The 13534-nt window shown below is 41.6% G+C and overlaps 1 protein-coding gene and 1 long non-coding RNA gene across 12 annotated transcripts in view; one reads left to right on the top strand and one right to left on the bottom strand.

Annotated features, from left to right (window-relative positions):
* LOC111765830 (uncharacterized) overlaps window positions 1-3355 on the bottom strand; it is a 68781-nt gene extending 65426 nt beyond the window's left edge. Inside the window, exons 1-2 of the long non-coding RNA XR_002798057.2 lie at window positions 3275-3355; window positions 1780-1899 (exon numbers count right to left, since the gene is read on the bottom strand). This is a non-coding gene — a long non-coding RNA (uncharacterized lncRNA). The remainder of the gene's footprint in view (window positions 1-1779; window positions 1900-3274) is intronic.
* Window positions 3356-3548: 193 nt separating this feature from the next.
* The window catches only part of BNC2 (basonuclin zinc finger protein 2), a 454270-nt gene continuing 444284 nt past the window's right edge, over window positions 3549-13534 (top strand). For 9 of the 11 annotated variants that reach the window (XM_058301895.1, XM_058301894.1, XM_058301892.1 and 6 more), the window contains exon 1: window positions 3549-3722. In XM_058301895.1, coding sequence (XP_058157878.1) covers window positions 3720-3722 — 3 coding nt within the window. In that variant the 5' untranslated portion in view covers window positions 3549-3719. The remainder of the gene's footprint in view (window positions 3723-13534) is intronic. The other 2 variants (XM_071216750.1, XM_071216753.1) reach the window with 2 other exon arrangements.

The following is a 13534-nucleotide window of genomic DNA, read 5'->3' as shown; positions in this document are numbered from 1 at the left end:
TGTTTTTGGTAATTTTTTCTAGCAACAGTAGGAAACTTATACATGTAATATTGTTCAAGTGAAAAAGAACTGTTTTAAAAAAAAATTAGGGAGAAGAATGGCATTGTTTTTCTTTTTCTTTAGCACTCCCTTTAATGTCTAATATAATACAGACAGCTGAATTAACATATCTGCTCCTGCACTCTCTGTTGTGACACTCCTTATCACATTGTCTCTGGAAAACTCCAGCATACATTTGTGAAAGAATCAAAAAGGTAAATAACATCTTAATATTATTATAAAAATAATTTGACATCACAGACCTCTGGAATTGTTTGTGAATTGTTGGTGAATTTGAAAATTGTTGGTGTAGGCAGTCAACAGTGTTTGTCACTTCCCTAAAATCAAAAATTCTTTTTTCCATTTTCCTATAAGTGAACTTGTCTGGCCTCAAGGTCACAGGTCAATACAGTATAATAATTTTGTTGTACTGGATAATTCAAACACTGAGTTTATTTTGTGCTCAGTACTGTTTTATGTGCTGAGGCTACATACTGTATGTGAACAGGATGGATACATTCCTTGCCCTCATTTTTACATTTTTGTTGAAGAAAAATAAGCACGTAAACAATTACGACCATATTAGATAAGGAATATAAAGAATTAATGAGAGTATGAGGTGGATTTCAGAATGGTGGGCAAAGAATTACATTTTATTTAGAGTCAAAAGAAATGAAATTAGAGTTGAGACAAAAATGATAAAACGAACCACTGGAAAATGTGGGAGAATATTCCAGGTGAGAAAAGAGCAGGTGAAAGAACAGGAAGGAGCTTGGCAGGCTAGAGGAACAGAAAGAAAACCAGTTTGACTTGAGTTTAGTCCATGAAGGGAATGAAAAAAATGAAATAAAAAGATCTCAAAGAGACAGGCAAGGATGGATGGTGAAGGTCTTGCAGGACACAAAAAGGAGTTAAGTTTTTATTCCATTTGCCATATGAAACAACTGGAGTAAATTAGAGACTGTGGCATTCTTATAGGCTACATTTTGCTTCTGTCAATTTTTCCACTTTTTCCAAAGGCCGCTTTTAGCCCAATACATTCTCCATCTTTATAACAATGTCTCTCCAGAAGGCCAAAGGACCTCAAAGAGACATGTCTTACCTCCCATAAATTGTTTGTACGCTAACATCAAAAACAGACAGATCTGGGACCAATCAGTGGAATGTAAATTATAGGTTGCTTCATGTGGAATAACTTCTGCATGTTGGCCAGTGTAGGTGCGTAGCCAAAAACGCACTGTGTGAATACAATTGTTTGGCAATTCCTGGCCTGTCACTTGTCCAAAGCGGTAAGTGGGTGAATGGATTTGTATGGGTAATGACTCTGAAATTAGCAACCAGCTTTTCTCATCTTTCCATGATACAGGAAAGCACACTGGAACTTGGTTTATTTCTGTAGAATTCTTATGATGATCCTCAGTTGCTCAGATGCACATTTGGTCATCATTATCCCTTTGTAATCAGTTTCTACAAACTATAGGATGATGTTATAATTCTATTTACAGAATAAGGGAACATGCTCCACACCTTAATTAAATCATTTAAAGATAAGCTTTCTTTGATAACATGCATTTAAATATATATGGCTGGCCATTAGATATCTATCTAGTCTATACTTTAATTTATGCTATAGTAGTGAAATAATCTGCCACATCAGAAACCTCCAGATGAGTATGGCTAGAACGCTAAGGTATTTTACGGTACTACAAATAATATGGTAAAAGTGTTTACCAGACAAACCTTTCCACAAGATGATGCATAGAATCCACAAATGCAGAAGTGACTTGAAATCTTTGAAATGGCCTAGGAACTTCTGGAATTTGGACCCAATCAGTACACTGAACTGCAGGTGCGGTGACCCTGTTGGTAAAAAGCGGCATCCACGTGTCTATGATCAGCCTAATCACATTTTCAGACCAGCTGTGGTCACTTAGGTCGTATTCTCGTCAGTCATAGCTTCTGAAAAATTTTTTTTAAAAGTTTATTTTGGAAATTCATATCAAATTTAAAATTAGACTGTGTAGTTTGAGAAAAAGAAAACAAAACTGAATTTAAAAGGCTATATATTTTCAAAGGAATATAATTTTGAACCCTGAATGCAATTAAGTAGTCTCTCCCTCTCTTCTTCCACTTCGCGGAAAGAGAAAGGAAGGAGGGATGATTTTCTCTTGTTTCAGTAGTAAGCAAACCTGTTGTTCTGCCAAGCAAGTCTTCTCCGATTCTGATTTCCAAGTGCTCAGGGAGTACACTTGAAACCTTTGCTTTTCTCCCATGTCAGATAAGCAGAAAGTTTGCTCTAGCTCTGATATATCTGCACAAGGCGGAGATGTTTTTTGGCACAAATGGTACGTTACAAAGAGGCTGATGATGAAGCTCGTCCCCGTCACCCAATCTTGTGGCCAGGGAATGTATTTTGCCTGCATTTAAGGAATATCTTTCCATTGTAGGCGAGTGTGCGCTGAGCCTGTACCCCGCAGCTGGCTTTTTTTGCGGCTCCCAGGCAGGGCGCCTCGGGTCGGCTGAGTGTCACCCACAGACGTGAACGGTCTTCTCCCGCTGGCGCCCCCAGGCACCCTCCCCGCCTCCCGCCCGAGGCCGGCGGCCCAGACCTCGGCAAGGGGAAGGAAACTCTCGCCGCAAGTCGGCGTCTGGGTCGGCCCCAAACACGCCGCCACGAAAACTTTGCCCCCGAGCCGCACGAGGCTTTTGCCTTTTCTCCTAGCACTTTCTAGGCTTGAGTTTCCTTCCCCTGGGTTTTCCTCGCTTCCCTCGCCTTCGCCTCAGTGGCGCGCGGAGGGCCTGGGCTGACAGGGGTGAGAGGAGCTTGGGCAGCCGCGGCGGGGACGGAAGAGGAGGAGGAGGGGAAGGGGGAAGAGGGAAAAGGGAAGAGGGAAGAGGGGGCGGCGGCGGCGGTGCGGGAGGAGGAACTGGTCAAAGGGGACGGAGACCCAGCGAGCGCCCGAAAAGGAAAGAGAAGCGATGGGTTGCTGCAGTCGGAATAAAGTTCGCGCCCTTTCCTCGGCGTTTTGCAGCCGGCCTTCCTCTCCTCCCTCTCTTTCCTTTGGTGGCTAGCAGCCACCCCCAACTCCGCGCCCGCACTCCCCGGGGGGCGCCAAAGTTGTTTTTCCATCCCCAGAAAAGCAAAAAAAGTAACACGGTGGGGGAGAAATATACATCCCCCACCTCGCGAACCCCTGGGAAATCTGAAGACCGACAACAACACAGACTAACTTACTTTTATTTTGCACAAGAGAAGCAACATTGTAGTCACGGCAATTTTGCAGAGAGGAGAAACTTGTGGGGTTTGCAAATCCGCCCTGGGTCACCTCGCCCGCCGGTCTCCCCCTCCCACAGTCAGTCCCCTCCCGGGACAGCCCGTTCCTGTTTTTTTTTCCTGTCCCGAGTTGCCGGGGGAACTGTAGCCTCCGACCAGGGGGAACGAGCGCGACCCTGGGCGCGTGTATAAATCAGTCACCTGAGCGCAGAGGGGCCGAGGCGAGGGCGCGCGCGGGCGGGGAGAGGCGGAGGCGGCGAGAGCGGCGGCCGGGAGGAAATCGGGAGGGGGAGGGAAAGAAAGGCCGAGACAGAAGGAGCGAGAGGCGGCCCAGGGGCTGGTCCAGTCGCGGCCGCTAAGAGGAGACCAAGAGGCAGGGGCTGCACTTGACAACCAGCATGCCGAGATGGTAAGAAGTTTCCACCATCCTTTCCTTTTTATTCTAGACTTCGTAAGAAATGACTCCCGTGCCCGGGCGCCGCCGGGAACCGCGTTTTCAAGTCTAGCGGCTTGAGGTGGGGGGTAAGGAGTGCGCGCAGGAGCGGAAAACCCCAACCCAGCCCGGCTCCTGCTGTGTTCCCGAAGTCTCTCCCTAAACTTGGCCCCGAGTTGCCGAGGAGAGGTCCAGGTGGGAGGGCGGGTGAGTCGGCCGCGGTGGGGGTGGGGGGCGAGCGTCAAGTTCTGCCCCCTCTCCCGGCTGCCGGGGCAAGGTGAGCGGCGTGCTGGCAGGCGAGCGGGGGCTCCAGGGAGTTTGGGACGGGCTTGAGGAGGACGAACGGAAGGGAAGCCGGGATGAGTGGGGCTCTAGAAGGGTGTCGGGGAGAAGAGGAGACCGTTTTGGATCCTCGGTAACTTTTAAAACTTGCCCGAGAGTGAGGGACCGGCAGCTGGGCGTGGGTGCCGGGGCAGGCTAGTGCGCCGCGCCGAGAGGACACGGTCACCGATGCCCGGCACATTTGCCCTCGCCCTTCTACTTCAGGTTCTCAAACCTCCCTTTGTAAATTAATATTACAATTAAGGAATATTCCTGGAGATTTTATGAAAAAAATGGTCAAACGTTCGGTAGGAAATGACCCCTTAGAGTTTTTTTTTTTTTTTTCCCTTTAGGTGCAATTCTAAAGGAGCCGATTTGTTTTACTTACACAGTGACTGAATGGTGTAATTTGGGGTCCGGAAGGGGGCATATAAAAAAAGTATATAAAAGAAAAACAAAAACTAGATAGACTCCTCTGTGAAATAAGGTTAAGATAAAAAAAAAAGTTCCAAGTGTTAAGTGGTGGAGGAAGTGGGATGATTTTGCGAAGCGAGGCTGCAGCACAGCCCCTCTTCGCGAAGCGGCTTCTCTGCAGCGAGGAAGCGTGCCTTTAGTTCGGCTGGTGATGAGCCGCTCTGTCCGCTTTCGGGGAAGTGATTTGTTAGAAATTGAGCTTGACCACTCCCTTCCTTTTAGTTTGCTTCCACCCAGCGTTGCTATTGTTACCCCCACTTGGGGATCTGATATACAGTGTTCTGCGTGTAGATGGAAAATATAAGAAAAAGGGAGATAGTGGTTGGCATTTTTTTTTCTTTTCCCTTCCTCCTAATGTGACATCCCTTGTTTCAGTGATCAAAGCCACATCTGAAGTGTAGGAGATGTGACTGTCAAATGCAGGCGCACGCACACACAAAAAGCATGCGCCCAGGACTGTGGTTACACTTACATTGACAGAAATTAAAGTGGTTTTGAAAACAGCGTGCGATTTTTGATGGTTCCCATTTACCCTCGAGTCAAGCTGTTGTAAAACTCTTGTACAAAAGACATCATAAAATAATCCTATGTGCCCAGCATTAAAGTGGCAGAAAGTGGCCTGTTTTATTTATTTACTTTATTTTATATACTTCGTGGATAGTTGCAATTGTTGGAACCTGGGTTTAAGTGGGGTGTCAAAACAAAATATTAAATATATCTGTTTAAAACTTGAGAGTTTTTTTCTTCTAGTGACATTTTACATAAGAGCATTGTAAAAGCCAGTTGTAGGTATTGCTTTCCTTTCCCTTTACTCTAGCTTATATTACTATTTGTCTACACATCTATTCCCATGTACTAATCACTTTGAAGTGGCTAAGCCCATTTGTCATCCTCTGTTTTGTCTTCTGCAAGTTCACATGATACAGTGCACACACATACATGCTGAATGTGGGAGAATTTATTTCTGGCACTATTACTTAGTGTGTCTGATATTACTTAGTGTGTCTGATAGGAAGATGGACTCAAGAGTGGTGAAACCTTATACAGGCTGATGGAACTTCCTTTTTACCCTTTAGAATCACCGAAAAATCCCTTGTGAACCTTGTTAGGATGTCTGCCATTTATGTTATATTTGTAGCTGTTTCATTCAAACTGTTCAGTCTTAATGAAGGTTCTTAGTTGTAGCTACTCCTTCTGTTCTCTGAGAGTAGAGTATTTAATATGCAGACTGCTAATCACTTTAACAAAGTACAGGAGTACCGTCACCTGAGGGAAGTAATATGGAACCTGAAAATGAACTTTATTTAAGAGTACCTTGAGAGAAATGTCTGAAACTGTCTTTTTATCCTCTTTGAGAATATTAAGTTCATTGTTGTTTGCATGTAAAACTTTGAATGAGAATCACCTCACATGGTTTATGATTTTAAAAAGAAAGATTAGGAAAGTATTAAAAACGGCTGTACATTCCTAATACTGATTTCCCCCCCCCTCCGCCCCCCTGCTTCTACTTGAGGTAGAAGCTGTGTGTCAGGAAGGGATATGCGATTACAAAAAGAAGCAGACAAAAGCAGACCTGACTATTGCTATATTAAAATGTAAGTGTTACAGTTTGAATTTTCAAGTGAGAGTTTTTTAGTTCAGTGCTTTACATAACATTTTGTCCTAATCTTGCTTGCTGTCAGGGATGTTTCATGGTTGTGCAATTGCTGCAGTCAAGAATGCCAATTTGCATTCCAGGAGTGTCATTTGATTACTTTTATCTGCACAGCTCCAAGACCGGCCCAGACCTCTCGTTTCATCTTGCCATGTCACAAGTCAATGCTATGTCGTCTTTTCAAAAATCTGCCTGATTTAGACAAGAAAGAAAAGTACTTTCATGTTACAGCCGCAGTCCCCTGCTAACTTGTCAGCAGCAGGATATGATTCACTTGGGCCCAGAAGAATGGAACAGAGAGGCGGGTTAGGCGGTTCAATAAAGCCCATGGACAGGTAGTGTGTGACATCCCCAGAGAACAGCAGTTAATGAAGAACAGGTCTGCTTAGTTCTCCACACGCTGACCTGGTGCTGTCCCCACAGTTTTCTCATTTGATCTTTCCCAGCAAATTGATCTTTTCTTGTATTTTTTTGCCTTCCAAGTTAGTCCTTGTGGGACTGAAATTAGCAAAGCAACTTAAGTTGGATAATACAGCTGTTCAGAAAAGAAGAAATTGGACACTGGCTCAAAAAAGGGTGAGGGGTGGGGGTAGAGGGAGCTGTTCTTTTTGTTGTTCCTGAGAATATTTCTTTTATTAAGAGATTTCAAAATAGGCGATGACTTGAAATTGGTGGTCTCCTTTCCTTTTGATGTTAAAGTTAAGATTCAGAACAAGTTTAATATTCGTAAGTATTTAAAAGATGGTCCTAGTGAGTTAGAGGAGTTCGATTTAGTGTTTTTCATATTCACTTGTTTGAGATAATTTGCAAGTTAACTATATGGCTTTTGTAGTAAGATAGACTAAATATCAGTGACATACTTCAGTTATTTTATTTATAGTATTCTAAGTAACTGCTGTCCTAAAACAGCCAGTCCTGGATTGGAGAAAGATTAAACAATAAAAAAAGTCATTACCAATGCTGTGTATAAATATTGTGGTACATGAAAATGTTTTCTACAAATTATCAGCATTTTCTCTTTTACATAAACTCCTCATACACACTGTTAAAGTGTAATCTTTATTTTTAAGATTCTGCATTTAAATGTAGGTTTTTTAAATTGAGACTAGATTACACAAGCTTGAATTCCTATGAATTACTTGGTTTTTGACGTTAAAATAAATTTTAGACAAAATGGTAAATCTAAGTTTTGGGGTATATACATAGTTTAAACAAGATAAAATTTCACTGTAGAATTTTGTATGTAAAACTTAGGTTGAAATTAATAGATTCTTAACTTGATGCATATATGAGGAACAGTGATTTCTGAATTCCTCAGCAGATGGTCTCATTTACCATCTACATCCTTATAAGAAACAGTTGAAAACATTTACTGTAGAAGGGTAGCAGTACCTTCAAGTCTTTCTTTTCTTGAATGGGAATTATATAGGATCACTGGTTAGTAAACCTCCCTGAAGAGCTAAAGGGAGCCTCATGATTTTATTAGATATACTTAAGGTTAAAAAAAAAAAAAAAAGTCACTTTGACAATCAGAATGTTGCAGAAAAAGAGTAGCTAATGAATACCGGCTCAGTGTTCAGACTTGGAGGTGTAATTGTAGTTTTTTTTTTTTACTTTCTTTTCTTTTTCTTTAATAGCTATGACAGAAACAATAGAACTTTCTGCCAGAACTGTCAAGTAGTCAGCTAAGACTTCTAGGGTTCTACCTTTCAGATGATTTTGAAGATCAAGGAAAATGCAATCATGTACATTTTTAAATGTATTTTGGTTTGGTAAGTATGTCTGTAGTTTTGTCAACTGAAGGAGTTCTCGTGTGTTAGGAGACCAACCTTTGAAGTTCTATGAAAATTAACTTCCCCTCAAACCACTGAGGAGTTGGCATATTTTCTTTCAGTTTGCTAAGGACAGTCTACTTTTTGTACATGATAGGTTGAAGTAGTTCTATACACAACTGCTGGACTCTGAAAATGCCTTTAAAATAAATGCTTCATGTTAAAAGCACAAGTAGAAAACCTGAAATGTTAGAAATCAATAAATGGTTAAATTTAAAGAAGTAGGGCTTAAATGATATTAAATATTGTGATTATTAAAGCCATTGATCATATTGATATTTAATATTTGTATGCTAGTTTTTATGACCATTGCATTGGACAAACCTGTTTACCATTTAAGTAAATAATATAATCCAGTGAGATAAGCTATTCAGATTTGTCATTTTGTAATCTCTTGTATAGTAGCTTTCATTATGTTGTTGCTAGCCAATAAAAGTCTTTATTTGTTGCTTATTACAACCCCCAGTACACTCAAGAGGTCAGCTATAATTTAATTTGGTTGTTCAAAGAGGCTCCCTTGTTTCAGAACATGTTTTCAGCACAGTTTTACCATTTTTGTGAACCTCAGGCATATGCATAAGGATGATTTTACAGATACCTAATTTTTTTAAGGTTTTGCCATAGCGAAGTCAAATTTTTCCTTTAAAAAAAATCTTTAAAAACATCGAATTTCTTTCTGTTTGCTTTATTTTTCCCCTGACATTCTGGAGCGTTTTTTTCTTGGTCATGCCACCCTAATTTGAAGTCAGTTCCCCAAGAAATTCAACCTTCTCTTACAAGGTGTAGTGAAAAGGGCATTAAAAAAAAAGTTCAGTAACTGAGAATTCTGGTTGAGGACATTTCACAGTTGCAGTCACTTGGAAATTATAAAAAGTTTGCCTTATACTTTGCAAATTCCTGGCATGATAAATTCAGTTTCTTTACAGTAACTGCTGGAAGTTTTGCAATAGAGTAGAAGATGGCTTGAGAGTTTTGGTTATATTTGTAACAAATCACATTCACTAAAGATTAGAGGTTGACTACAATTCTAATAAGATGAGTATCAGGAATATTTCTACAAGGAAGGCAGAATGTGGAACTGCTATATGAGTCACATGTGTATATCTTACCAGTGGGAATCTCATCAATCCAGACCTCTAGATACAGTATTTAATAGTTGTCAAAATGTACAGTATTGTCTTGGAACTTGTGGTTCATGAGTTCATAGTTCCTGATTTTTTGTGTTTAGTACAAAGATGTAACAACCCACACAAAACATTTTTCTCTTATTATGACCTTACATTTGCCAAAGTAGTACCCCATGCTGAAATTCCTTTTCAGTATCTTTTTTTTTAGTCCAAAGCCAGACATGTACCCAGACACAAAAGCCTCTGTGTATAGCAAGCTGTTTTAAATATTGTGACTCGACGATGTGCTGTCCTTTCTCTGCTTGAGCCAAGGATCTCTGCTCAGTGTCTGTGGATTACCAAGCTCCTTCTTTATTGTACCTCTTGTCAGCTATTCCTATTCATTTAACCTTTCATTAGTGTCTGTGCAGCTTCACTGTCTGGAAGGGCTAGGAAAAACCGAAAGGCCCCACTGTCACAGTTATTAGATTTCTCGGTTACATCCCAGCAACCATAAAGAAGTAAGAGTCGACACTATTGTCGTGCATGCTGCTCTCCTGGGGTGCAGCTCTTCTCTGCATGTCAAGGACATGTGCCACATGTTGATATGCATCCCAGGGATAAATGCACAACATGGGGGATAGGCCAATGCTGGCAGTAATGAGCTTTGTAGGAGTTATTGCAAAGACCAACAGTTTGTGAAGGAATTTTGCTTAGCAGGCCAAGGAGCTAGACGGAGTTGAAGGTTGCCAAGATTTGCTGGTGTGGTGCTTGTCAGTCACATTGTTTTCATCTAAACTTCATTTCAGGGGAAAATTGAGTATGTTTGACAGCAGTGAAAAGTCTTATTTTCCTTCTGTAATCTTTTGGAGGACAAAAGTAATGTTTCTGATGACTAGTACATTGTAACTTTTTTATACTCCCTAAGTCATGTACATGGATGGATCTCTTAAGAAGTTATCTTAATTATATATCTGGAAAAGAATTAAAAGATATTCTAGAGATGTACGTATGTTTTAAAGTATGTGTAAAATAAAATAATGTAGCCTATTTTCCTATGCTACCATTTCCCCCTTTGATTTCCCTCTAGCATAGCTCGATGTTATCACTTGATTCTTTGGAAATGCTTTTGCTAGAAACTCACTTGGCTTAGATGTAAAGGAAAAAAAGGATGATTAAGGGGTCATTTTCAAATCATAAATAAGTATATCAAACTCGGGATTCTCTATCACGTTTCAAATATATTAATAAAGCATCTTCAAATACCTATACATCTGTAATTTTCCCTTAACCTACTCTTTTCAACTAAGGCTAACTTTTTAATACTTTTGTTTGAAACTTAGTCTAGTAAGCTCTTTTTGGTGGCTTGTGAAAGTATTAATGGGTAAGTTACCTTTGTTTCAAGGGAAGAGGGATAATTATTTTTTACTCTCACTCAAGTGGGATGGTCCATTCCAGTGGAACATATATATATAATAATAGACAGCTAAGTGACTAGCCAGCCTAGGGTCATATTCCAGTCTCTTGGCCATTGGATGAAAGTGTTGTGTCAATTATATTGACACAACTGCCCTGGTCACCTGAGGTGACATGGTTGCCTTCCCACTGATAAGGCAAAGGAGTATTAACCTGTCCCTTTCTTTTTCCTTCCCCTCCCCATCCCTTGCTCTACTGTTTTTTTGCTCTCTGTGTCCATTTGCTGTGTGTTCTTCTGTATCTGTTTCTCTTTTCACCTTTGTCCTCTAGGATTCACTGGAATTTGATGCGGGGACCCCTGATGTGGAGAGACGTTCCCTGTCACTTGCACCACTTCAGTTCCTGGTCTCTGGTGTGCTTCACCTTGACTCCCCCCTTGAGCTCTCTTTTGTTGCGTCATCATCTTGCTGCGTGACTCACTTGTGCGGGCACTCGGTTTGCCATATGGGCACTGGCTCACCACGCAGACACTCGCACGGGCACTCGGCTTGCTGCACAAGCACTTGGCTCACCATGCAGGCATTTGGCACGCCGGGCACTTATGTGGGTACTTGGCTCGCTGTGTGGGCACTCATGTGGGCACTTGTCTCACTGTGCGGACACTTGGATTGCCACACGGGCACTGGAGTGCCGTGCAGGCACACTTTCTCTTCTTCTTTTTCATCAGGAAGCCCCAGGGATCAAACCAGGGTCCTCCCGTATGGTAGGCGGAGGCCTTATCACTTGAGCCACATCCACTTCCCACTATCCCTTTCTAATAGTCCATTTTCCATTCATTATGGTATGTGTTGGTGGAAATAGGAGAAGAAAGAAGGACCTGGGAAGATGAGGGCTATAATTTTAGCCCCATGCCCTGGAAGAAAACCTGGAACAAAATAGACAAGTGCTATGTGGTAAAGAGAAAGAATAGGTGGCAGTAGCTACCCTCTGTGAGTATCCTGAACCTATGCTTTCTTCAGTCTGTATCTGTGCAGCTGACTGACCTAACCTTGGAAGATGGTCATGCTGTTGTCTACTCAAGAGTGAGTACAGCTCTGGGACTAGGCTCCTAGGCAGTCCTCATTCTAGTCCACTTATATTTGAGAACTTCCACTGTTAAAACCAAGTGAATTTGGTCATTTTTAAGGCCTTTTCCAGTGGGAGGATTTTATATTTTATGTGATGGAACTACTTAACCATAGCAATATATTATTTTTAGCAGATTTATTGAGATCGAATTTATGTACCATTTAAAGTATACAACTCATTTTTTTTTTCCTTCCCCTCCCCTGCCATTTTTTGCTGTCTGTGTCCATTCACACATTTGTCTTCTCATTTTTCTCCTCTAGGATTCACTGGGATTCGATCCTGGGGACCTCTGATGTGGAGAGAGGTTCCCTTTCACTTGTATACCTCCGTTCCTGGTTTCTGCTGTGCTTCACCTTGACTCTCCCCTTTGTATCTCTTTTGTTGATTCATCATCTTGCTGCGTGACTCACTTGCGTGCCCATGTGGGCACTTGTGTGGGCACTCAGCTTGCCATGCAGGCACTCACACAGGCACTCAGCTCACTGTGCAGGATGCATTTTCTTTTTCTTTTTCACCAGGACACCTCAGCGATTGAACTTGGGTCCTCCCATATGGTAGGTGGAAGCCCTATCACTTGAGCCACATCTACTTCCTCAGTTTTTTTTTTTTTTTAAGATTAATTTTTTATTTCTCCCCCCCCCCCCCGATTGTCTGTTCTCTGTGTCCATTTGCTGTGTGTTTTTCTTCTGTGACCGCTTCTATCCTTATCAGCGGCACCAGGAATTTGTTTCTTTTTGTTGCATCATCTTGTTGTGCCAACTCTCTGTGTGCCATTCCTGGGCAGGCTGCACTTTCTTTCACGCTGGGTGACTCTCCCCACGGGGCACACTCCCTGTGCGTGGGGCTCCCCTGTGTGGCATGGCACTCCTTGCGCACATCAGCACTGCACTTGGGCACCGTGCATGGGCCAGCTCCACACGGGTCAAGGAGGCCTGGGGTTTGAACCGTGGACCTCCCATGTGGTAGGCAGACGCCCTATCCATTGGGCCAAGTCCGCTTCCCTCCCCATTGGTTTTTGTTATAGTCTAGATTTGGTCTTTTGTAAATAGATAGTCTCTTGAGAAATGTCTGTTCAAGTCCTTTGCCCTTGTTTTTTGGTTTGGGTAATTTGTCTTGTTGAATTGTAAGAGTTCTTTGTATTCTGAGTGCAAATCCCTTATCAGATATATGATTTGCAAATATTTTTTCCTTTTCACTTGCCTGATGCTGTCCTTTGAAACACAGTTTTTAATTTTGATAAAGTCCAGTTTACCTATTTTTTTTCTTTTGTTTGTGCTTTTGACATTCTAGCTAAGAAACTATTATCTAATCCAGGATCATGAAGAGTCAGTCGCTTCTGTGTTTTCTACTAACAGCTCAATTATTTGAGTTCTTAAATTTAACCCTCTCATCCATTTGAGTTAACTTTTTTGAGTGGTGTGAGGTAGGGGTTCAACTTCATTCTTTTGCAGGTCATTATCCAGTTCCCAGCAGCATTTGTTGAAAAAAGACAGTTCTTTTCCCAGTTGAATTGTTTTGACACCCTGTTGAGTATCCATAAACAGTAAATGTAATGGTTTATTTCTGAACTGTCCATCTTCTTCCATTTGTTATCTTTATGTCTCTCCCAATGCCAGTACCATGCTCTTGATTACTGTAGCTTTGTAGTAAGTTTTGCATTTTGGAAGTGTGAGTCCTCCAACATTTTTTCCTTTCTTTCAAGATAATTTTGACTATTCTTGCCCCTCTAGCTGTTTTCTTTTAAAATTCATGTTTATCTGATCCTAAGAAGAATAGAGGCTACATAAAGAAAATACATTCTTTTGTTTGTATAGAAAACTCTTGTTGGTACTCCATGGGACAAGAAATAGGTCATTT

Source organism: Dasypus novemcinctus, chromosome 8 (assembly GCF_030445035.2).
Source record: "Dasypus novemcinctus isolate mDasNov1 chromosome 8, mDasNov1.1.hap2, whole genome shotgun sequence".
NCBI lineage: Eukaryota > Metazoa > Chordata > Mammalia > Cingulata > Dasypodidae > Dasypus > Dasypus novemcinctus.
The sequence above is the reverse complement of the archived record's forward strand: the minus strand, read 5'-3'. Positions and strand labels throughout refer to the sequence as shown.